This window comes from Eschrichtius robustus, chromosome 20 (assembly GCF_028021215.1).
Source record: "Eschrichtius robustus isolate mEscRob2 chromosome 20, mEscRob2.pri, whole genome shotgun sequence".
Classification (NCBI taxonomy): Eukaryota; Metazoa; Chordata; class Mammalia; order Artiodactyla; family Eschrichtiidae; genus Eschrichtius; species Eschrichtius robustus.
The window spans coordinates 2,593,186-2,615,726 of NC_090843.1; the positions used below are offsets into that span (position 1 = coordinate 2,593,186).

Sequence of the window (22,541 nt, forward strand, 5' to 3'; positions counted from 1 at the left end):
CCAGCTTTCAGGAGCTGCCAGCACTCTTGGCGTTCTTCAGATTGTGGCTGAATCTCTCCGGCCTCTGCCTCCATCTGCTCCTGCTCCTCTGTGTGTCTCATGTCTCTCAGCCTCTCTGTTATCAGGAAGCTTTTAGGGTCCAACTGGATAATCCACGATTATCTCCTCATCCCAGAACCCTTCCTTTAATCACATCTGCTGAAACCTGAGCATGCTAACACTCACAAATTCTAAGGATAACGGTACGGGCAAGTCTCTGGGAGCCTTGATAAGACATTTCTCTCAGTAAATATGGATGGCTCTATACTTCTTCTGTCAAACTGAATCTAAAACCAGCATTTTTTTTCTTATTGGAGCATAGCTTTACACTCCTGTGTCAGTTTCTGCCATACAGCAAAGTGAATCAGCCATATGGATACACATATCCCCTCTTTTTTGGATTTCCTTCCCACTTAGGTCACCATACAGAACCGAGTAGAGTTCCCTGTGCTATAGGGTAGGTTCTCATTAGTTATCTGTTTTATACATAGTAGTGGATATATGTCAATCCCAATCTCCCAATTCATCCTACCCCACCCACCCCCCTTTCCCCCTTGGTATCCATATGTTTGTTCTCTACATCTGTGTCTCTATTTCTGCTTTGCAAATAAGATCATCCATACCATTTTTCTAGATTCCACATACATGCATTAATATATGATATTTGTTTTTCTCTTTCTGACTTAACTTCACTCTGTATGACAGTCTCCAGGTCCATCCATGTCTCTGCAAATGACACAGTTTCGTAAAACCAGCATAATTTTTTTAAGGTGAAAAGCTAGAAAGAGTTCTCTTAAAGTCAGGATTGAGTGAAGTTGCCTTTCAATGCCATGAATATTTAATAACTTTTAGACATAGCAGCCAATGAACTTATATAAGAGGACTATATAAGAGGTATAAATATTAAAAAGATGTGTAAAATTAATGGAGAAAAAAATGGACAGATTAATAGGTGGTATTGGGACAGATATCTAGCTATCTGGGGAAAAGGAAAGAATGTTCCTGCCTTGTAAAAGTGCAGAGGCCATGAAGTAATGTAAAAGTTTTAAATTCTGTACAATCAAAAAGGGGAGAAAAACCCAACCCAAGTGGGTAGACACACTCACATGTGTGTGTGTTTTGTGATTCAAACTACAAAAGGGGCAATGTCTTCTCTTACAAATAAAACAACAATAATAACCTAACATAAAAATGAGCAAATGGCTTGAACAGGCAGTTCATAGAAACGTAACTATAGATGTCAGCAGACATGTTAAAAATATTCAACTTCATTAAACATTTTTAAAGGGTGATTAAAAACAATGTGGTACCTTTGTTTACTTATCAAATTGACAAAGATTAAAAAGTTTGTTGACTACCCAGTGTTGTTGAGGGGTTATTCATGTATTTATTTATTTCTTCCTTTTTCCATTAAGAGTTTAGGAGCGTTTACTGGGATGCAAAGAATTCAGCAATTTAGTTAAAAGTAGGTGAGGCCACCTGTGATGCCGCTGTGCCAAACAGAGCAGTCGAGTTTCCGTCTGATCGCGCTCTAGCTAACAAAGGGGCACGCAAGCCCACAAGGCGCGTGCTCAGCAGAATTAGTGGGGAACTGTATAGGGCAAATGACCAGATTTCTTCAGCAAAATAATCGCACTGGGTGGGGAGGGGTGAACAACAAGAAATGGAGGGAGAGCTTATAGATTGACAGGGACCTAAGAAATTCTATCAACTAATCTTAAAACATTGTATTTTGACTTCTGTGTGCACTGCAGTCTGCTCACCATCAAAATTTAGTTTCCATCCATCAGCATAGGGTGGATCCCCTTTACCCATTTTACTCTCCCCTTCCTTTCTGGTAACCACTGCTCTGTTCTCTGTATCTACATGTTTGGTTTGGTTTGGTTTGTTCATTTAATTTGTTTTTTTGTTTCTTTGCTTTTATTTTTGATTGATGTGGACCATTTTTTTTAAAGTGTTTATTGAATTTGTTACAATACTGCTTCTGTTTTATGTTTTGGTTTTTTGGCTGCGAGGCATGTGGGATCTTAGCTCCCCACCCAGGGATCAAACCAGCACCCCCTGCATTGGAAGTTGAAGTCTTAACCACGGGACTGCCAGGAAAGTCCCCTTTGCTTTTTATATAACAAGGACCTAATTTTGATCCTGATTCAAACACAGCGTAATTTAAGAGTATTTAGAATATTTATAAACAAGATAATTATTTATCTTATTTATAAGGAGACAATTAGAATTATTTATTTATTGGAGTATAGTTAATGTTCTATTAGTTTCAAGTGTATACATAGTGATTTGATATTTTTATAGATTATACTCCATTTGAAGTTATTACAAAATTTTGGTTAGATTTCCTGTCCTATACATTAATTACATTCTTGTATCTTATTTATTTTATATCTATGGTTTGTACCTTTTCATCCCCTCCTCCTGTCTTACCCCTCTCCCAACCCCTCTTCACAAGGCAATTAGAATTTTGAACACTGAGTAGATATTAAGAAATTACGTATTTGTTTCCATGTGATAATGGTATGATGGTTATTTTTTAATAGTCAATTTCTTTTAGAGATATTTGATAAAATAGTTATGGATGGAATGATTTGATGTCTGGGAACGTGGGTGGGGTGTAGATGAACCAAAATTGGTCATAAGTTGATATTTGTTGAAGCTGGGGAATAGGTACACAGAGGTTGATTATAACTGTTTTGTTTACTTTCCCATATATATGAAATGTTCCACAATAAAATGTTATTAAAAGGGTGGGTAAGACAGAAACAGAGCCACAAAAAACACTGAGTCAGAAATGAGTATGAATATGGGTCCAGGTTTAGCCTTAAGCTTTTTAGCCATCAACCCAAGGAAGGAAACACATTAGAGGAACATTCACATCATCCATAGGCAGAGATTATACAGGAGAAACCAACCCTTCTTGTTATTGATAACACATATTTTTACCCCAAGAACCTTTATAAAGAAGACATTATGGTTATCAAAGGGGGAAAGGTGTGCGGGGGAGGGATAAATTGGGAGATTGGGATTGACATGTACACACTGCTGTATATAAAATAGATAACCAACAAGGACCTACTGTAGAGCACAGGGAACTCTATTCAATATTCTTTAATAACCTAAGGGAAGAGAATTTGAAAAGGAATAGCTATATGTATACGTATAACTGAATCACTTTGCTGTACCCCTGAAACTAACACAACATTGTAAATCAACTGTAGACCAATAAAAAATAAAATTTTTTGAAAAAGAAGACATTATATAAGGTAATCAAAAACAACCTTACAGAGATGATTTCAGAGTCCCCTTTTTAAGGTGACCTCAACATGGGTCAATGACATCATGGTAGAATGCAGCTCACTAAAAGAAATTAGGTAAATCTGGGGGAGAAGCAGAATGGACTGTACTGGTAGCACTCTTAGAAGACATATAGATCAAGAACTTTCCTCTGTATTTCTCTGCATTTCTTAGTCTTTAAGCAGCTGGTTGAATCAAAATTATGACCCTGTAGTTTTCCTTGGCTAAAGGGAGGTGATCACAGTGCTATTAAAATTGTGATCTTAAACTCTATTCGATACTCTGTAATGGCCCATGTGGGAAAAGAATCTTAAAAAAAAAAAAAAAAAAAAAGAGTGGATATATGTCTATGTACAACTGATTCACTTTGCTGTACACCTGAAACTAACACAACATTGTAAATCAACTCTACTCCAATAAAATTTTTTAAAATATTGTGATCTTAGACCAAAGGGAAAAAAGAATCCACTTCTCCCAAGAGAAAAATGCAGTCTTCTTACTATCCCTCTTTTTTAACTATTAAAATAGACTTTTCTGTGATTCAGTAGCTCTTCAAGAAAATCATTATATTTTGTAAATTTTCAAACATACTCAAAGACAGACATATAGTGAACACCGTGTATCCATCACTCAGCTTTGACAATTACTAGCTTATTTCATCTCTATCTCCACCCCACCCCACTCCCATATTATTTTGAAGCATATCCTAGAATCATATTATTCCACTTGGGAGACATTTCAATATTTATCTCTAAAATATAAGTGCAATTTTTAAACCTAACCAGAATGGAGCATGCATTTTGAAAAGATGAGACACATCCCTCAATTTCTTTGCCACTGCTGCCATATTTTTATTGTAAAGTGGTATTTTTAACGCCCTGTGACTGCATTTCCTTTTGATAAGACTCATGAATGAAGCGGCATGTAAATGAGGAAGGAGATGAGTACAGACGGTGGGCACTCCCCGCCTGACCCCCACCCCCACCCCCTGCTTTCACTGGGCCCCAGACCACAACGGGAGGGCCTTGCCTGCGATTTGCTTTTAGGTTCTTTCAAGAGCACAAAGTCAGCACCAAGTGTTTAACGTGACTAAGCATATACTTCAGCTCGACCGGGTCTGAAAAAAGAACTTCAGTCCCAGGAAGCTATACGAAAACTCTCTGAGTGCTCTCATCCTTTGAAAATAGGACCTCTTCTGAATAGTGGATGGTGGTGCTCTGCACTCGCTGGTTTTTCTCCTTGGACTCCTCCAGAGATTCTTGGTGTCCTTCGCTGATTCTTCATTTACATCTCATTCTCTCAAAATGTTCTTGCATAGGCTGCTTTCCGTTCTCTTTCTCTTCTTGTTTCCCTGCCTGTCTCATTCACCTTTCTACTTCTCTGTTTGTCACTCACAGATTTCCATATTCCCACCCCCCCCGCCCCATCCCTCTCTGAAGCTCCACGTGCTGCTTGAAATCTGCCAGGTGTTCCTTCAGCTTATCGCTGGCACATCTAAGGACTGGAGCTCATTACCTGCCTTCTCCCGCCTCCCACCCCAACTGGCCTGACTTTCCTTTTTTACTTAATTTTATCTAGGCGGGGAAAAGCCAGATTGCTACCACTGTTACTACTACAGCTTAGCTTCTGGTCTTCTATACTTCTTATCCAGGAAATTACCAGAGCCTATAGATTTTGCCTCTGCGAAGTTTAAGCAACTTAAATTTATTAGCCAAGTTGCTGTGGTCTCTGCCTCTCATTTTTTGGGTCTAGTGCTTACTCTGCGCCTGGAAAAGGCATTGGGTCTGGCTCTGAAGAGCTCGCCTTCTAGTGGAAGAGATGGGTGAGCAGGTGGGTTCAATCAATCAGTGTAAGAAGGAAGACACGGAAGATAATGTGTAGAGTCCTGTGGCCACACAGATAAGGGACATTTACTGCATGTTTTCATGGAAGGTTTCCTGGAGGAGAACACACTTGAGCTGAGGGTGTTGCAGCTGACCAGGGGAGAAAGATGATAACACTTCAGGGAAAATATGAGCAAAGACCCAAAAGCTTAAACCACCAAGGTGTGTGTATGTGGATTTGTGAGTGTGTATGCAGGTGTTGTGTGTGTGCATGTGTACCACAGTTTCAAAACATTCTGCAGATAGTAGATTAATCTTGTTACATTATTTGTTTTTAAAACATAAATAACATGGCATGATACTCCCCTACTAAAAAATAGATGACTTCTCTTCCTAAATCTGAAAATTAAAAATGGTTAGTTACAATCTTTCAGTCTTTGGCTCCAACCTATCCTTCTCTCTACCACCATCCTTCACTTTGTCCAAAGTAGACAACTCACAGTCTTTGAAGATACCACAATATCCTTCTCGCCACCATTGTGAGCTCCTCCTCCTCCTCCTTGGAATCTTACTGTTGCCTGTTCATGTTTTATTATGGAAACATTAAGTATATATAAAAAGAAGACATAATAGTATAATGAGCCATCATGTACCCTCAAATCCTACCATTTATCAAAGGACCATGTAAAACACTACTTCCTCTGTGAGACTTTTTTTTTCATTTCCTTTGCCTGATTTTCTCTCTCCCTCTTTGAACCTCCTGTGTATTCATGGTGCGATACTTTTACTGCACATCACACATGCTCTCTGATGTTACAGGAGTTGGTCTGTCTTATTCTCTAGCTCTTTCAATACAGCAGTGACACTACTTACGTTCGTACAAAAACCTGCGCACAGATGTTTATAAGCAGCGTTGTTCATAATTGCCAAAACTTGGAAGCAACCAAGATGCACTTAAGTAGGTGAATGGATTAGTGAACTGTGGTATATCCAGACAATGGAATATTATTCAGTGCTATAAAGAAATGAACTATTGGGCTTCCCTGGTGGCGCAGTGGTTGAGAATCTGCCTGCCAATGCAGGGGACACGGGTTCGAGCCCTGGTCTGGGAAGATCCCACATGCCGCGGAGCAACTAGGCCCGTGAGCCACAACTGCTGAGCCTGCGCGTCTGGAGCCTGTGCTCCGCAACAAGACAGGCCGTGACAGTGAGAGGCCCGCGCACCGCGATGAAGAGTGGCCCCCGCTCGCCGCAACTAGAGAAAGCCCTCGCACAGAAACGAAGACCCAACACAGCCAAAAATAAATAAATAAATAAATAAATAATTAAAAATTTAAAAAAAAAAAAAAAGAAATGAACTATTCAGTCATGGAAAGACATGGAAGAATCTTAAATGCATATTACTAAGTGAAAGAAGCCAATCAGAAAAGGCTACACACACACACACACACACACACACACACACACACACAGTATGATTCTAACTATATAACATTCTGGAAAAGGCAAAACTATGGATACAGTAAACAGATCAGTGGTTCCAGGGGTTGGGGGGAAGGAGGGATGAATAGGGGGAGCACAGGATTTTTAGGACAGTGAAACTACTTTGTATGACACTATAATGATAGCTGCATAGTATACACTTGTCCAAACCCCTAGGATGTACAACACCAAGAGTGAGTGGGTGATGATGTGTCAATATAGGTTCATCATTTGTAACAAATGCACCACTCTGGGGGGATGCTGATAATGGGAGAGGCTCTGCATGTATGGCAACAGGAAGGTATACGCGAAATCTCTGTACCTTCCCTTCAGTTTTGCTGTGAACCTAAAACTGCTCTAAAAAATTAAAGTCCTTTACAAAAAATATGGATTCTGAGGGTTTGCTCTCAGAGATCCTGATCCTATAGAGCTTAAACAATTCCCATAGTCAGCGGGAACCAAGAGAATACGGTTCACGATTGATGAGATGTGTGAAAATGTCATTTTCACATAAATAACACAGGAAGGGAAGAACAGAGATGGCATTTGAAGAAATAACCTGCCCACAGGGGGGACATTCTGTTTCGTTCCTATTTGAAAAATGCAAGCACAGACGTGGAAGGGAGAAAAGAAACTGCTATCTGGTGAGTACCTGGTGTGTGCCGGACTTCTTCCCATAGGTTATGCCAGCTAAAGCTCTCAGCAACCAGTCTCCGTCTCCAGCTTGTCGCTGTGGAAACTGAGTTTCAGAAGCATCCTCAGGGTCCCAGTGTTAAGTGGCACAGCGGGGACTTAAAACGAGCTCTTACGTATGTTCAAGGTTGAACTATTTCTACTCCATTCTGTGCTTTTTTAAAAAAAATTATGGTTGATATACAATATTATATTAGCTTCAGATGTACCACATAGTGATTCAATATTTTTACAGACTACACTATTTAAAAATTTTTTTGAAGACCTCAATACCAAAGTTCAAAACAGCTGAGAAAGAACAACAAATGTTCAGTCAACAAATACTGACGGTGTACAAACCCTGGGCAAAACTGCTGCCATAGCTGAACGTTTCTGGGTGAGACAGATAATAAATAAGTAATAAATAGATTCAAAAATGAACACATAAATGCAGAAGTGATTCGAGATTGTGAGACAAGGTATGAGGAGTATAAATGGAAGACGGTCGTGGAGATCTGTCTTAGGTAGAGTGGACATTTTAAATTAAAATAGTGGGAGTTTAGTGAAGTTGCGTTGAGTTCGTATTGTGTTCGAGACGCCGGCCTGTGGAAGCTGGCGGGTGTGGAATGAGCTCCTTAAGTAGTGTCTGGGAAGGTTCTGTGGGGCGTGTGATAAATGAACTGAACTTAGAAGGTTGAGCTCCTGTCCACAGGAGGGCTGGAGCCCCCTAAGCCCAGGGACACAGAGGTAAAGCTGTGGTTTCAGGAGATGCATCTGCCTGCTTGAAATAAAAATGACTGCACGTTTTAAAATGAGCTTTGCAGCTTTCCTTCTCTAAATTTTATGTAATTCCAAAGAAATCTGGCATCCTGGTTGGAGTCTCAGTGGTGGGTGAGATCCAGTGGTTTGGGGGAATTTTCTGTGTCCACTTCCATGTGGCTGTTGTTAAGCCAGCTCTCTCTGTTCTCCCTTCGCTCTGCCCTGCTCCGTGAGCTGCCTTACATCTGATCATTGTGACTTAATAACATTTAATGACACTTCTCCGCCACTTTCAGTGCCAGCTACCCATGGAACTGAAGCCTAGATGCAAGTATGAAGGCAAGGGCAGCCAGGGCCTTCAGGTTGCCAGTTACTTGGCTGGAAATCCCACTCACATTGGGAAACAGATTTTTAAAATAAATTTGGCGCCAGAAGCAAAGCCATCCTTTTGTAAAGCTGTGTCAATAATCGTAAACCCTCATAATCATGTCCCCGGACCCTTGGCCAGGCTGACAAACATTTAGGTGTCAGGAGAGCCTCCGGATTCCACCCCTCTGGTTTCTCTTGCTGTTTGGGTTGGCGCTGCAGCGCGATCTTCTGTTTTATGTAATAAGGCACATGAGAGAAGCCCTTTGTGCTTAGCTTCTCTGAGCGGTGCTGAGCAAGAGGTCTTGTGTACCCCATCATTTTCAGTACGGTCAGAGCTGGTGAACATTTCTGTGGCTTGGTAAATGTTTTCTAACTACTGGCAAGGTTTTTTCTCTTTTTTTCCCTAGTGCCGCTGGGGAAAAGCTTTGGTTTAAGATGAATTTTGCAAATACATGCGTGTAGTGGGACCAGTATATTTTTGGAGAAAAAAGGCATGGGTGTGACACAGGCTGATGTAATATGGTACCACATATGCTCCATCAGGCCAAGGAGGTTTTTACCCTTTGCAGATTGTGCCAATAAGAGGGCACAGCTGGTTGAGATCTGCAGACGTATACAGAACTCTCTCCTTCTGAGAAGGCTTGTTACTAGCACGTGACATAACATGGAGCTTATTTTCTGACGTATTTTTCATTTTTGCTTTTGAATGTCAAGCAAAAAGGCCACTTATCATAGTTGGCCACTTAGTTTTATCATTCATTTTGCTGCCTCTCCTTAATTTTTTTTTAACACAGTGTTAAATGTTAACAGTCAGGTGTTGGCAGCCTTGCCAAGGGGAACAGATTGCTTTGAAATAAACACAGCTGGAAACTGATCACATATTGTTTTCCCTTCTTTTAAGAAATGAAAGAGGCACTTACAGAAAAGCTGGAGAATGCTGTGCTATCCAGAATTACTTTATAGATTTATTCCTCCAAGTCTGGTTAATGATTAACGTCACACCTTGGTGTTCAAATGGACCCACTTAGACTCTCCCTTCCTGAAGTGGGAGTTTCCTTGGGAACAATAAACTTGCAGAGGTTTGGGGTGATCGCACTGCAGGAGGGGCGGAGTCTGTGGAGCTCCGTTTTGCTCGGCTGAAGTGCGGTCTTCCGAGCTGAGTAAAGAAGGCTTCTCTGGGGTTTTCTTCTGCTCGCTCTCCCAGCAGCCCTGAACCCTTATTAGAGGCACCTCTGCTGGTGTTTTACGGGGCTGTTCTTCCAGTGATGGTCAAGTAAGTGAATTATGGAATGTTGGTGCGTGCCTTTGTGATTTTTGTTTTATTTACTGTTAAAAAATGAAGGCAGGGTGTTTTCTAATGGTGATGCAACTAGGTTTTGTGTCTGCTGGAACTCTTTCTCTTGTTTTTTTTGTCAGCGGAGAACCAGGGGTCTTCTTTTCCCACACCTAGAAGACTTTATTATTGTTTGGGTCATTTCTTTCTTTAGTCTCTGCGCCAAAAGTTTTCTTTCTTTTGCTATTTCTTTGTATAGACGTTTTGATGATTTGTTGAGTTATAGCTTAATAGTCGATTGCTATTAATGAGCTATGAATAATTAATTCCTATGGTGTAATAATTCACTGCTATGTTAAAGTTTTTCAAAGGTGTTCCTCCATAAATAGGTATTTCTCTTGACATCCATCTTGTAAGAGCTGAGTTAGAAATGAAGAAGAGAGATGTAGGAACTTAACAGTAACGTTTGCTTTTGGCTTGCTTAAATGGCATCTGGGGAGGCTTTTTCGCAGGAAAAATATATTTTAGTTTCATTTTGTTTCGTTTTATCTGGGAGAACTAGAGGGTTGTATTTGTCGGGATTACCTGAATTCTCTGTCACCTGTGTTAGAATCTGCATGATGTTTAGACAAGTCACACTTGTTCATTCTTCCTTAGAGTATCTCATTTAAAATAGCCTTCCCTATGTATTGCCTGAGGCCCATGGATGGGAATTGTTGGAATTAGGCCATTTATCTATTTGGATTCTCACAATCAGATCCAGCATAGTACAGCTCTGTGTATTGTCAATAACTAACTCAGTGACATGTGCTCAATGGCCATATGAGCTCCAGGAATACGAAGGTAAATGGTGAGTTTTGAATTTTTGTAAAACGCACAGGTAAGTCCAAATGAGGAGAGAACTGAGAAGACCTGTTACAATGAAGGTGGTTCTTTTTTTTTTGAATTTTATTTTATTTTTTTATACAGCAGATTCTTATTAGTTATCTATTTTATACACATCAGGGTATCCATGTCAATCTCAATCTCCCAGTTCATCCCACCCGCCCACCACTTTCCCCCCTTGGTGTCCATATGTTTGTTCTCTACATCTGTGTCTCTATTTCTGCCCTGCAAACCGGTTCATCTGTACCATTTTTCTAGATTCCACATATATGCATTGATATACAATATTTGTTTTTCTTTCTGACTTACTTCACTCAGTGAAGGTGGGTCTGAAAGGCTTTCTCTGTGTTGATTACTGCCAAGCATGTTGCTTCCTGGCTTTATGCAACTTGGCAGAATTGATCTAGATTTTTGGATTTTTGAAGGCATAGAAAGAAAGATCGCAATTATACATTACATTGGACTATGATAATATACCAATTCTGTTCCTGAGTTTCTAAATATTTATTTATTTATTTTGGCTGTGCCGGGTCTTAGTTGCGGCACACGGGATCTTCGTTGCGGCATGAGGACTCTTGGTTGCGGCATGCATGCGGGATCTAGTTCCCTGACCAGGGATCGAACCCGGGCCCCCTGCGTTGGGAGCATGGAGCTTTACCCACTGGACCACCAGGGAAGTCCCTGTTCCTGAGTTTCTTAAATGACTCATTTTCTTTTATGAGACTGTGCAGCTTGTTTTTTAAAAATGATTATAATTATTATTATTTCATTGCTCTTTCATATGTGTTATCCCATGGTTCTCACATCACTCCGATACGGTAGGTATTGATGTTACTACACCGTTTTATAGTTGAGGATATCCAGAGTCAGATGAAAAGTGACCCTGGAGGTCTCTTGGTGAGTGAAGGAACTGGATGTAATCTGGTTTTTAAAAACTCATAACCCCGTACTCCCCTACCTCATTCCCTCTGGTCACCTCTAAACTTCATCCATTGTGGCACAGAGGAAAGAGTTCCCACCTGAGTGTTTGGAGACCTGGATTCTGATTCTGACTGGGTCATTGCTGGCTCTCTGGTGGTGAGCAGTCACTGAAGTCTCTGGATGTCATTTTCCTGCAAGAGGCTACAGAATTTGATTTCTGCAGTTTCTATGCAGCTTCAGAATCTCTATTCAGAGCCTTAAGCAGGGTTTGTGTCAGCTCTGTAGTGCTCCCTGCAACGTAGCGAAGAGGTGAGAAAGAATGTTCCCGAGCCTTTACAAGACTGGATTCTCTGATCGCTTCTTGAGCCGTCATTTTTCAGTCTGTTCTTTTAAACTCATCAACAGGAGTATTTGAGCCAAGCTCTCCGGTGGTTTCAGCCCGGGACCGATGGACACGCTGACTGCGTCCCCATTTGCCCCCAAAGAAGCGACAGCCTCCTCGCATGGGCCCGTCCGTTGTCACCATCCTTTTTGGAACAGGGCAGAAGTGAACAAGTATTACTCTACCCTTCGCTTAGGTGTTTTAACTTATGGCAGGCGGTTGAGAACAGGAAGGGGAGGACAGTGGGAAAGTATGTTTTAGTCTACCTCCGTGGTTAACTCTGTCAGCTTATCACAGATCAATTTAGAAAACTGTGGTATACTAAGACAAGTGTGAGTACATCTGACTGACATTATGAAGGAAAAAACCCTATAACTAACACCGTCTACCATTACCATTGTTGTGTACAAGAAAATAAAGAAGTTGGAATGCCGAACTCCCAGCAGGGAGAAAAGGGCAGGTCTTCCTGGGTAAAGAGAATTGGCAGCCTTATACTGACATTTCCCCCTGGACTGGTGAAAAACCTCACCCGTGACCTCAGCCTGCACTTGGGAAGCTCTGCTCAGCCTGGTGACTGGAGCTTGTCATTCACAGCCGTCCTGGTAGGAGGTGGGGTTCTGAATGCAGAAATGAGACCTGTGTTCCCAGTTCTGCCCTTTTTTCTGCTGGTCTCTGTCCCTGCTCTCATACTGTGACTTAGACCTTAACTGTATCCTTCCATCTTTCCCAACAGGCAAGAAGCGAAACCCTGGCCTTAAAATCCCGAAAGAAGCATTTGAACAACCTCAGACCAGTTCCACGTAAGTCTGGCAGGATCATCGTCTTAATCCAAATGCTTGCACTTTACAGATTTCCAGGGAATGAGAGTTCATTTTTGGACTGGTGAGCAATACCTTGACTATGGAGATAGTTGTTAGAAAGGAGAGCCTTTTAAAGGCGGAAGCCAAGTACTTACTGTTCTGAGACCTGAAAAAAATAATCAGAGTCGGTCAGTCTATATGGAATGGGTGGCTTTGAACTCATTACTAGTTGGCTAAAAATTCTACAAATGCGTTCAGCAGATGGGGTCCTATGTAAATCCAAAAAGGTCACTGGACATGGACTTTTTGCCTTTTCCATAGAGATCTGAGCAAACAAGCAAACCCCTGAGAGAGCCACTACTATAAAATTTGGTTTGAGGTGGAAAGATGGTATTTGGTGAGAACTCAGCATCCTGCCACCTAAATCCTGCCCATATAAACAGAAGGCAAACATGAGACGAAGGACCACTCCTTTGTTAGCTGAGCCTTTGGCCCAAGTCCCTAAGGGAGCTCAAGTCCTGGTGAAGCAGGGCACCCTCTCCTGGAGCCTCCATCTTGTTTCTTTGTCTCTCTGTTGGGTGGGGAGGGTATTTCCTGCCTAGCTGTGGGTATGACCACCTATCAAAGCATCTGCATGGGAGGAATGGAAATTCCAAGAAAAACAATTACAGCAGAGCAAGTACAGTGAGAGGCCATCCCAACGGAAACTTAAATGTTTCAGGCTTCTGCTCGTCTATAAAAAAGCACCTCCCTTGGTAGGGGTTTCTGACCTTAACCGTGATCACTCCGTATCGGACAGTGCACCCCTGGTGTTGGAACGTGCTAATAAAAATGATCATGCTCTGTAAGACTCTGGTCATTGCATCTTGTGCAGCCATGTAAGCACACTTTCCACTGAAGCACCTCTAGGGACAGAGCAGAGGGGAGGGCTGTCCTTCAGCGCCCGGGGCTGCAGAGCCAGATTCAAGCGAGAGTGCTCCTGTCACGAGGATCTGCAGGAGGAATTCTTTCCATATCTACCACCAAGATTGGGGTTTCTTTTCTTTTCTTTTTTTTTCGGTCCCTCTGGTTATTTTTCTTCCCTTGGACCTATGAACTATGTAATTAATAACTTTTCCTCTCTGATTGGTTTCTTCTCGTGAGCTTAGGATCAAACATGTGGCTTCCCTCTACGGGACGTTAGGGGGTATACTTTTAAAACTTTATTTTGAAGTAACTGCAGATTCACAGGAGGTGGCAAAGAAATGTACAAAGTCCCCTGTACCCTTCCCCCATCTGTGTCCCCCTCAATGTTAACATCTTACACAACCCTAGTATCATATCAAAACCAAGAAAGCGGTATTGGTGCAAACCGTAGAACATGTTCACATTTCACCAGCAATATAAGCCCTCGTGTGTGTGTGTGTGTGTGTGTGTGTGTCGCTCTGTGCAGTTGTATCACACACGCAGCCTTGCATCATGACTAACGCAATCAAGATACCCAAGTGTATGGCACTACAAGACCCTCTCCTTTTACTCCCCACCTCTGACCCCCACCCCTGCCGTCCCTAATCCCTGGCAACCACTGATCTGTTCTCCTTTTCCATTTCATTACTTCTTGATTGTGGTGCACATGGAATCATGCATCTCCTTTCTGAGATTGGCCTTTTTCATCCAGCATCATTTCCTTGAGGTTCATTCAAGTTATCGCATGTATCCATAGTTTATTCTTTGTTGTTGCTGAATACCATTCCATGGTATGGATATACCACAGTTTGTTAAACCCTTTAGCCTTTGAAGGAGATACAAGTAGTTTCCAGTTGGGCTGTTATGAATACATCTGCTGTGAACATTCATGTATAAGTTCTTGCACAGAAATAAGTCTCTGTTTCTCCGGGATATATGTCCAGTAGTGCAACTACTGGGTCATATGGTAAGTCCATTTTTAGTTTTCAAAGAACTGCCAAGTATTTTCCAGGGTGATTTTCCCCATGTACATTCTTACCAAAAATGTATGAATGACCCAGTTTCTCTGCATCCCTGTCAGTGTCATCACTGTTTTACATTTTAGCCATTCTGGTAGATGTGAGATATCACTGCAGTTTTAATTTTCATTTCTCTAATGGCTGTTGATGTTGAATACTTCTGGCATTTATTTCCCATCCTTATATCTTCTTCGGTGAAATGTCTGTGCACTTCTCTGCCTATTCTGTAATCAGATTTTTTTTTTTTTTTATGTTGAGTTTCGAGAGTTCTTCATATATCCTAGATGCACAGAGTTTGTCAGGTATATGATTCAAGAACATTGTCTCCCCGTCTGTAATGGGTCTTTTCATCTATTTTTTAAAAAAATTTAATTAATTAATTAGTTCTTGGCTGCTCTGGGTCTTCGTTGCTGCGCGCAGGCTTTCTCTAGTTGCGTCGAGCGGGGGCTACTCTTCGTTGCGGTGTGCGGGCTTCTCGCTGCAGTGTCTTCTCTTGTTGTGTAGCACGGGCTCTAGGCAGGCGGGCTCAGTAGTTGTGGCTCGCGGGCTCTAGAGCGCAGGCTCAGTAGTTGTGGCGCACAGGCCTAGTTGCTCCACGGCATGTGGGATCTTCCTGGACCAGGGCTGGAACCCGTGTCCCCTGCATTGGCAGGCCAATTCTTAACCACTGCGCCACCGGGGAAGCCCTTGTCTATTTTGATGAAGTCCAATCTATCAGTTTTTCCTCTTATGTGCTATGTTTTCAGTGACAAGTTTAAGAACCCTTTGCCCAGTCCTGGGTCCTACAGATTTTCCCCTGTGTTTTTTCTAGAAGTGTTTTAGTTTTACATTTTAGATTTAAGGCTATGTTACATTTCGAGTTTAATTTTTGTACAAGATGTGAGGTTTAGGTTGGGCTTTATTTTTTGTTGCCAATGGATTTCTGGTTGCTCCAACACCATCTGCTGAAAAGGCTATCCCTCCTCCGCTGAATTGCTTTTGCGCCTTTGTCAGATATTAATTGGGCATATTTGTGTGGACCTATTTCTGGGTTCTCTGTTCTGCTCCACTGGTCTCTGAGTCTGTTGCTCTGCCAGTCTGTCATACTGTCTTGATTCCTGCAGCTATATAGTAAGCCTTAACATTGGGAAAAGTGATTCCTCGCACTTTGCTTTTCTTTTCAAAATGATTTTGGTTACTCTAGGGCTCTCCTCTTTTCATATTAGTTTTAGAATAAGCTTGTCTATCTCTACAAATAAGCTTGCTGAGATTTTTGGTAGGAATTGTGTTTCACCTACAGATCAGTTGAGCGAGCACTGACATCTTCACTGCACTCAGTCTTCCAGTACATTAATGTGGTAGATTTCTCCAAGCATTTAGATTTTCTGTGATTTCGTCCAACAGTATTTTATAGTTTTCATCATACAGATTCTCTCCATCAGGTTTTGTTAGGATTTATACCTAAGTGATTCCTTTTTTTGAAGCAATAAAAATTGTATTCCACTTTTGATTTTGATTTGCATTTGTTTATTGTCAGTATTTAGAAATGCAATTGGTTTTTGAGTTGATTGCATACCCTGTGACCTTGCTAAACTCAATTATTAGTTCTAGGAGCTTTTTTAGTAGATTACTTAGAGTTTTCAGTGTAGACAGCCATACCTTCTGCAAAAAAGATAAGTTTTATTTCTTCCCTTCCTGTTTTTTTTTTTTTTTCACCTTTATTTTCTTACCTTATTTTAGTGGCAAGGATATTCAGTACTATGTTAAATAAGATCGGTGAGAGCAGGCTACCTTGCTTTGTCTCCCATCTTAGAGGGAAAGAATTCAATCTTTCACCATTAAGCATGATGTTAAGTCCTCATAGATGTTGTTTATGAGGTTGAAAAAATTCCTCTCTGGTCGAAGTGTACTCAACATTTTTATCATGAGTGTGTGTTTGTGCATCAATTGATGTCATCTTGGAGTTTTCTTCTTTGTCCCGTTGATATGGATTACACTGATGGATTTTTAAAATATCGAACTAGCCTCGCGTACCCCAAATAAATCCCACGTGGTTGTGGTATACTACTTTTTTTATACATTGTTGGATTTAATCTCCTAAAATGTGAATATTTTTGTGAAGATTTTTGTGTCTTAAATTCATGAGAGATGTTGACCTGTAGTGTGTGTGTGTGTGTGTGTGTGTGTGTCTGTGTGTCTGTGTGTCTGTGTGTCTGAGCTATTATGTTCTGGTTTTGGTATTTAAGGTAACACTGACCTTAGAAAATGAGTTGGTAAGAGTACCTTCTGTTTTCTGGTAGACATTGTATAAGATAGGCGGTAACTCTTAAAAAAATGTTTTTGAGCTATAACTGACATATAGCATAATATTAGTTTCAGGTGTACAAAATAATGATTCGATATATGCAATTCTTTTTTTTTTTAATGTTTGCTAAAATTCCCCAGGGAAACAAAGTGGGCTTATATATTCCTTTTTCTGGAGCTTTTAAATTACCATTTCATTTTCTTTAATAGTTATAGGGCAACTCAGATAATCTATTTCATAGTGGCTAAGTTTTGGCAGTTTGCAGTTTTCAAGGAATTTCTTCTAAGTTGTTGAATTTATGAAGGTAAAGTTGCTCATAGTATTTCCTGATTATTCTTTTAATGACTGCAGGATATATTGAGATATCCCCCTCTTTTTTTGCTGATATTGATAATTTGTGTCTTCTCTCTTTTTATCTGTGTTGGTCTTGCTAGAGGTTTATCAACTTTTATTGAATTTTTAAAAGAGCCAACTTTGTTTTCTTTCTTTTCCCGCTTTCAATTTTATTGATTTCTGCTTTTTTTCTTTGACTTTTCAAATTGACAATTTTATTGAGATAATTGTACAGTCAAATTCAGTTGTAAGAAACAATATAGAGAAACTTTATATTCTCTGCCCAATGGTAACATTTTGTAAAACTATAGTATTATAAGCTCAATTGATATTGACAGTGATACAATGTACCCATCTTATTCAGGTTTTCCAGTTTTACTTATATTCACTAGTATGTGTGATCTTAAATTTCTGTACCATTTTTGTCACCTGTGTAGGTTCATACATTCACCACTACAGTCAAGAAACTAAATGGTTCTGAAACCAACAGATCCCTCATGTTGCCCTTTTATAATCACGACTGCCTTCCCTCCTCACCTCTCCCAATACTGTTTCTGACCCCTGGCAACCACTAATCTGTTGTCTATTAATTTTTCTCATTTAAAAAATATTATTATATAAGTGGGATTAGTGTGTAACCTTTTGGGATTGGCTTTCATCACTCAAGCATAATTTCCTGAAGACTGATCCATGTTGTATACATACTTTGCTCCTTTTAATCGCTGAGTAGTACATCTTGCTGAGTTATGCAGGTACATCTGCAAGTGTGCATGCAGACAGCAGAGTTTAACCGTTCACCTGTTGAAGACATATGGGCTGATTCTAGTTTTTGGCTGTTATAAGTAAGGCTATGAACAATCATGTACAGGTTTTTGTGTGAACATAAACATTTATTTCTCTGGGAGGAAAATACCCATTAGTGGAACTGCTGGTGGCAGTGCGTGTTTAATTTTTAAGGGATTGCCCAACTGTTTTCCAGAGTGGCTATATTATTTTGCATTTTCACCAGCAATGTATAAGTGATTCAGTTTCTCCACATCCTGTCCAAGATTTGGTGACGCCACTATTTTTTGTTGTAGCCATTTGAATGGTGTATTGATATTGATTTCTGCTCTTTATCATTTCCTTCGGAATATATTCTCATATCCACTTTCCAGCTGTCTTTTATTCCTTCCCTTTAAAATTTGCTAGTCTTCACCTTATAATTTATATTAATTTTCTGTTTTTTTTAAATTAATTTTTGAAAACCACCATAAATCCTTGCTTGGTATAGAAAAGTGAATAAAAATTTATGCAAAGGTAAAAGTAGTTTCTTTGTTGTCTTTCCCTCATGTGGTAGAATAAGCCTTGAACGTACTTTTCTGTTTCATCCTGTAAAGCCAAGGTCCCTTCATGACTGTAGACTATCCCACGTTAGCTCATGGACAGGATTATTGCTGTTGTTGTTATTATTATTATTTTAATACTGAGGCTGAAATATGTACTCCTAAAGAAGAAGCTTCCTCATTTTGAGTTTTTCTTGGCAATTTTGTGAGGTTGGCTTGGCGACTCTTGCCATTTATATATACCCTGCCGCCTTCTGCTGGACTACACACAAATAAATAGACCGGGACAGAGCCCCATTCTTTTTAGGGCCGTGTGTGTGGTCTCTTCACTTGAGTTTTTTCTTTGAGTCACTGATGCCAATGTGTCTTTGACTCAGGTTTCTGGGCTGTTCCCTCACTTGATTGGCAGCAACTAATTCTAAATCGATTCCATGCTAGTCAGTATTCTTTCACTTAATCCTCACAAGAAACTCAGAGGCAGTTGTTATTCCTCTCACTTCGTAAGTGAGAAGACAGACCCGTACATGGGTCAGGGGCCCTGCTCAAAGCAGTTGAGCTCCAAGAGCCCAGGTTCTGGTGCTGGAATGCCTGGGTTCACATCTGAGATCTGAACTTCCCCAGTTGGATATCTTAGGCAAGTTACCTAACCCTTCTAAGCCTTAGTTTCCCCTTGTGAAAAACGGGAACAAACATTGATGGGGTTGCTATGGGGATTAGATGTCACAGTCCACATTAAGTGTCAAGTTTAGTGCATTTTCCAATGTAATTTCTCAATGAATGTCGCTCTAAGTGTTTTTGTTATTATCATTATTATTTCACTTAATAAGTGGAAGAGGTGGCATACAAACTGAGGGTTCTCTGACCCTCAAGCATGTGCTCTTAGCCACACGTTAGACTGCTCCTGACTACAGCCAAATAGCCCATGGCTATCCATGAGAGGCAGGACCTTTTACTTCTGCAGCTGAGAAGACTTCGTGGCGTCGCTCTGTGTTCCAGTGTCACCATCTCTTTGATGACCTCTCTTAAATTATTTAGTCCGTTTCAATGTCAATTCTTCACATTAAAATAGAGCTAACACCTCTAAGAGTTGTGAAAATTAAAGAAGATATTTGATGTAAAGGGTCTCGCATGGTCTCTGGCCCAAGTAGGTGCTTAATAAATATTATCATTAGGTAATAAGTACATATTGTTATTAATAAACATTATTGTAGGTGAATAATAATTATAATAGTAACCAGTAAACTCATTGCTCATGTAGAATTATAAATAAATAATTATTTTAATACACCGAAGCTGGTTGTTTATATGAAAAAGTAATAGCAGATGACCTTTGGAATACCTTTGGCCTTCCAGGGTTAGGAGTTTTCGTAATAAGTTTGGTTCTTTCCCCAGAACACTGAAATAGTGAATAAGCAACAGAGAGCGTCCACCCACAGTTTAAACCTCCTGCACAGACTTGGTGCCCCAGGCAAACGGATATGCCCAGCCAAACGGATATGGACAGGATACAGTGTCAACTAACCCAATACAAGCTGTCTGTCTCAGTCCATCATTTGATGCTTTTGGCAGACTCGCTGAGCCCGCAGGCCTCATGGTGGGTGGGTGGTCATTTTCATTAGAGGGGGCCTGGGTGTGGGGGAGGTTTTCTCTGATTCGGTCAGACTTGCATTGAATCATAGCTTCACCACTTGGGAGCAAGTTAGCTCAAGTCGACGCCAAACAGGTTTTCATCTGGAGTATGGGAACAATGACACTTATAGGTAGGGGTGTGTGTGTGTGTGTGTGTGTGTGTGTGTGTGTGTTTTAATGACAGGAGAAGAAGGTAAAGCACTTAGCCCAGTTTTCAGCCTCTACCCCCTTCTCCTTAGGTCAAGGCCTAGACTTGGGGGACACCAGTTTTATTTTCAGCTCTGTTGAGGACTGTCTGTTCAGCATATCACTGAATTTTTCTGGGTTTCGTCTTTCTCTTTCTGGAAAATGGCATGAAACCCTCCTGTTAGGTAAAGTTGTCATGCAAGGTTAGAATAAAGCTGGAGTCGGCCAACTTTTTGTGCAAAAGACCAGATAGTAAATATCTGGGGCTACCCAGGCCACCATGGCCTCTGCCAAAGATGCTTTGTTGTTTGTTTTTTCCAACCCTTTAAATGTGTAGAATTCACCCACAGCTGGGTCATGGACTGTAATTTGCAGAGCCCTGGTATGAATACTGGAATGTCAGACCTGGAGGGGGTCTCACCCAGCACTCGCGCTGGATGGCAAGCACGTGGACGTAGCCCCGAATAACTAGTGACCTTTTCTGTTACTTCATTCTTTTTAAAAGGAAGGGTCCGAACAATTGCAAAGGATTTTTTACTGTTTAGATTAGTCACATGTTTCAAATAGTATTTGTCTTTATTTCAAAGTTCCATTGCAATTACTACAAAGAAACTGTGACAACTAAAGAAAAAGAGCTTTGGAGGTTTTAAGAGTGAGAAATCAGGTTTTCAGAAATTTAATTCCTCTGGAAAGTGTTTCTGAAGAAAAATCCCCTGCTCAGAAACACAAGATATATGAAAACATCACTGCCGTGTGTGTGTGTGTGTGTGTGTGTGTGTGTGTGTGTGTGTGTGTGTGTGTTCCTGTTTATCCCTCCCTCTCAGTCCTGGTTTTAAGTTACTATAGAAAAACTTTATTTTAGGTTTTCTATACGTTTCAAAGAGATTTTTAAGGTGAGGGAAGGCTTGCCATTAAAACCTTAGATACATGTGTGCATCTGTGTTTATGTTCCTACATTTTCCTTATTGTTTTATTTAGTCAGTTTCAGCAGGAGGAGTAGAATTATAATACATCAGGGATGGGGAAAATTGTCGTTGGCCGAGGATTGTTTTCTCCCCTCCTTTCTTCTTCCCTTGTATTTTTCTGTATAATTCTGACCTGGAACGTCCCCTTGGGGACACCTGCATTTCCACCCTTTTTGGTCGCCCTTTGTTCAGGCAAACACCGGGATTCTTTTGTCTTTAGCCTCCTATCGCTTTATTCGTTTGATCATATTAACAAGTTTGTTATGTTGTGTTTGTTATGTGTGGTCTGTTTGTTGTATGTTATGTTTTCTGTGTTTCTTGGCATTTACTACTTTTGTCAGGATGCTTTTGGTGTATTTATTTGAAGAAAGGGCTTCTCTAGGCTCATAGTTAGGTGCACAGCCAAAGCCAAATATCTTTCTCGTACGTGGACTGTTATCAGCCAAGGTAGCAGTGAAGTAGGGGAAATAAATACACATGAGAAGACTCTGTTTTCTCCAATCGAGACACAAAAGCAGCAAACCTCAGCTGCTGAGATGACCCCTGGATAGTGAGTACACTATGTATAGAAGAAATATCACAACTGGGTATGCCAGCCTGGTAGAACAGAAAGGATTCTGACCTGAAAATCAGGAGGCCTGGGTTAGTCGTGACCTTGGGCAAGTAACTTTACCTGTCTGGACCTTTGTTCCATCTTAAAGTCAGGATTAGATAGATTTGGAATTCCTGTGATCTATGAATTTTGTGAGTTAACAGAACCATATTATTGTTTCTTTTTGTTAAAACAGTTGTGGAAAAAGTGGTGGGATAATTGGGCACATGGATGCTCTCGGATGAAAGAAGAGTCTAGTACTTTTACTTCCTTATAAGAATATAATTACTTATACAGGGGCTTACTAGAGTAGTGTAATTATCCACATAACTATATATATATATGGCTCATATTTATTGAACATTTACTGTATGCCAGGCATTCTGCTAAGCATGTTACTTGGAATATCTCATTTAATACCCACTCCTACTCCATGAGGTAGTGTACTAATATATTTGTATTAAAGAAGAAACGGGGGCTTCCCTGGTGGCGCAGTGGTTAAGAATCCGCCTGCCAGTGCAGGGGACATGGGTTCGAGCCCTGGTCCGGGAAGAT

The 22,541-nt window shown here is 40.6% G+C and overlaps 1 protein-coding gene across 5 annotated transcripts in view; it reads left to right on the forward strand.

Moving 5' to 3' along the window:
• MAP2K6 (mitogen-activated protein kinase kinase 6) overlaps positions 1 to 22,541 on the forward strand; it is a 132,616-nt gene that overhangs the window by 76,481 nt on the left and 33,594 nt on the right. The window contains exons 1-3 of one of the 5 annotated variants that reach the window (XM_068530139.1): positions 9,597 to 12,081; positions 12,320 to 12,517; positions 12,642 to 12,708. In XM_068530139.1, the coding sequence (XP_068386240.1) occupies positions 12,337 to 12,517; positions 12,642 to 12,708 (248 nt within the window). In that variant the 5' untranslated portion in view covers positions 9,597 to 12,081; positions 12,320 to 12,336. Of the gene's footprint in view, positions 1 to 9,596; positions 12,518 to 12,641; positions 12,709 to 22,541 lie in introns of those variants that run through there. The other 4 variants (XM_068530138.1, XM_068530140.1, XM_068530141.1 and 1 more) reach the window with 4 other exon arrangements.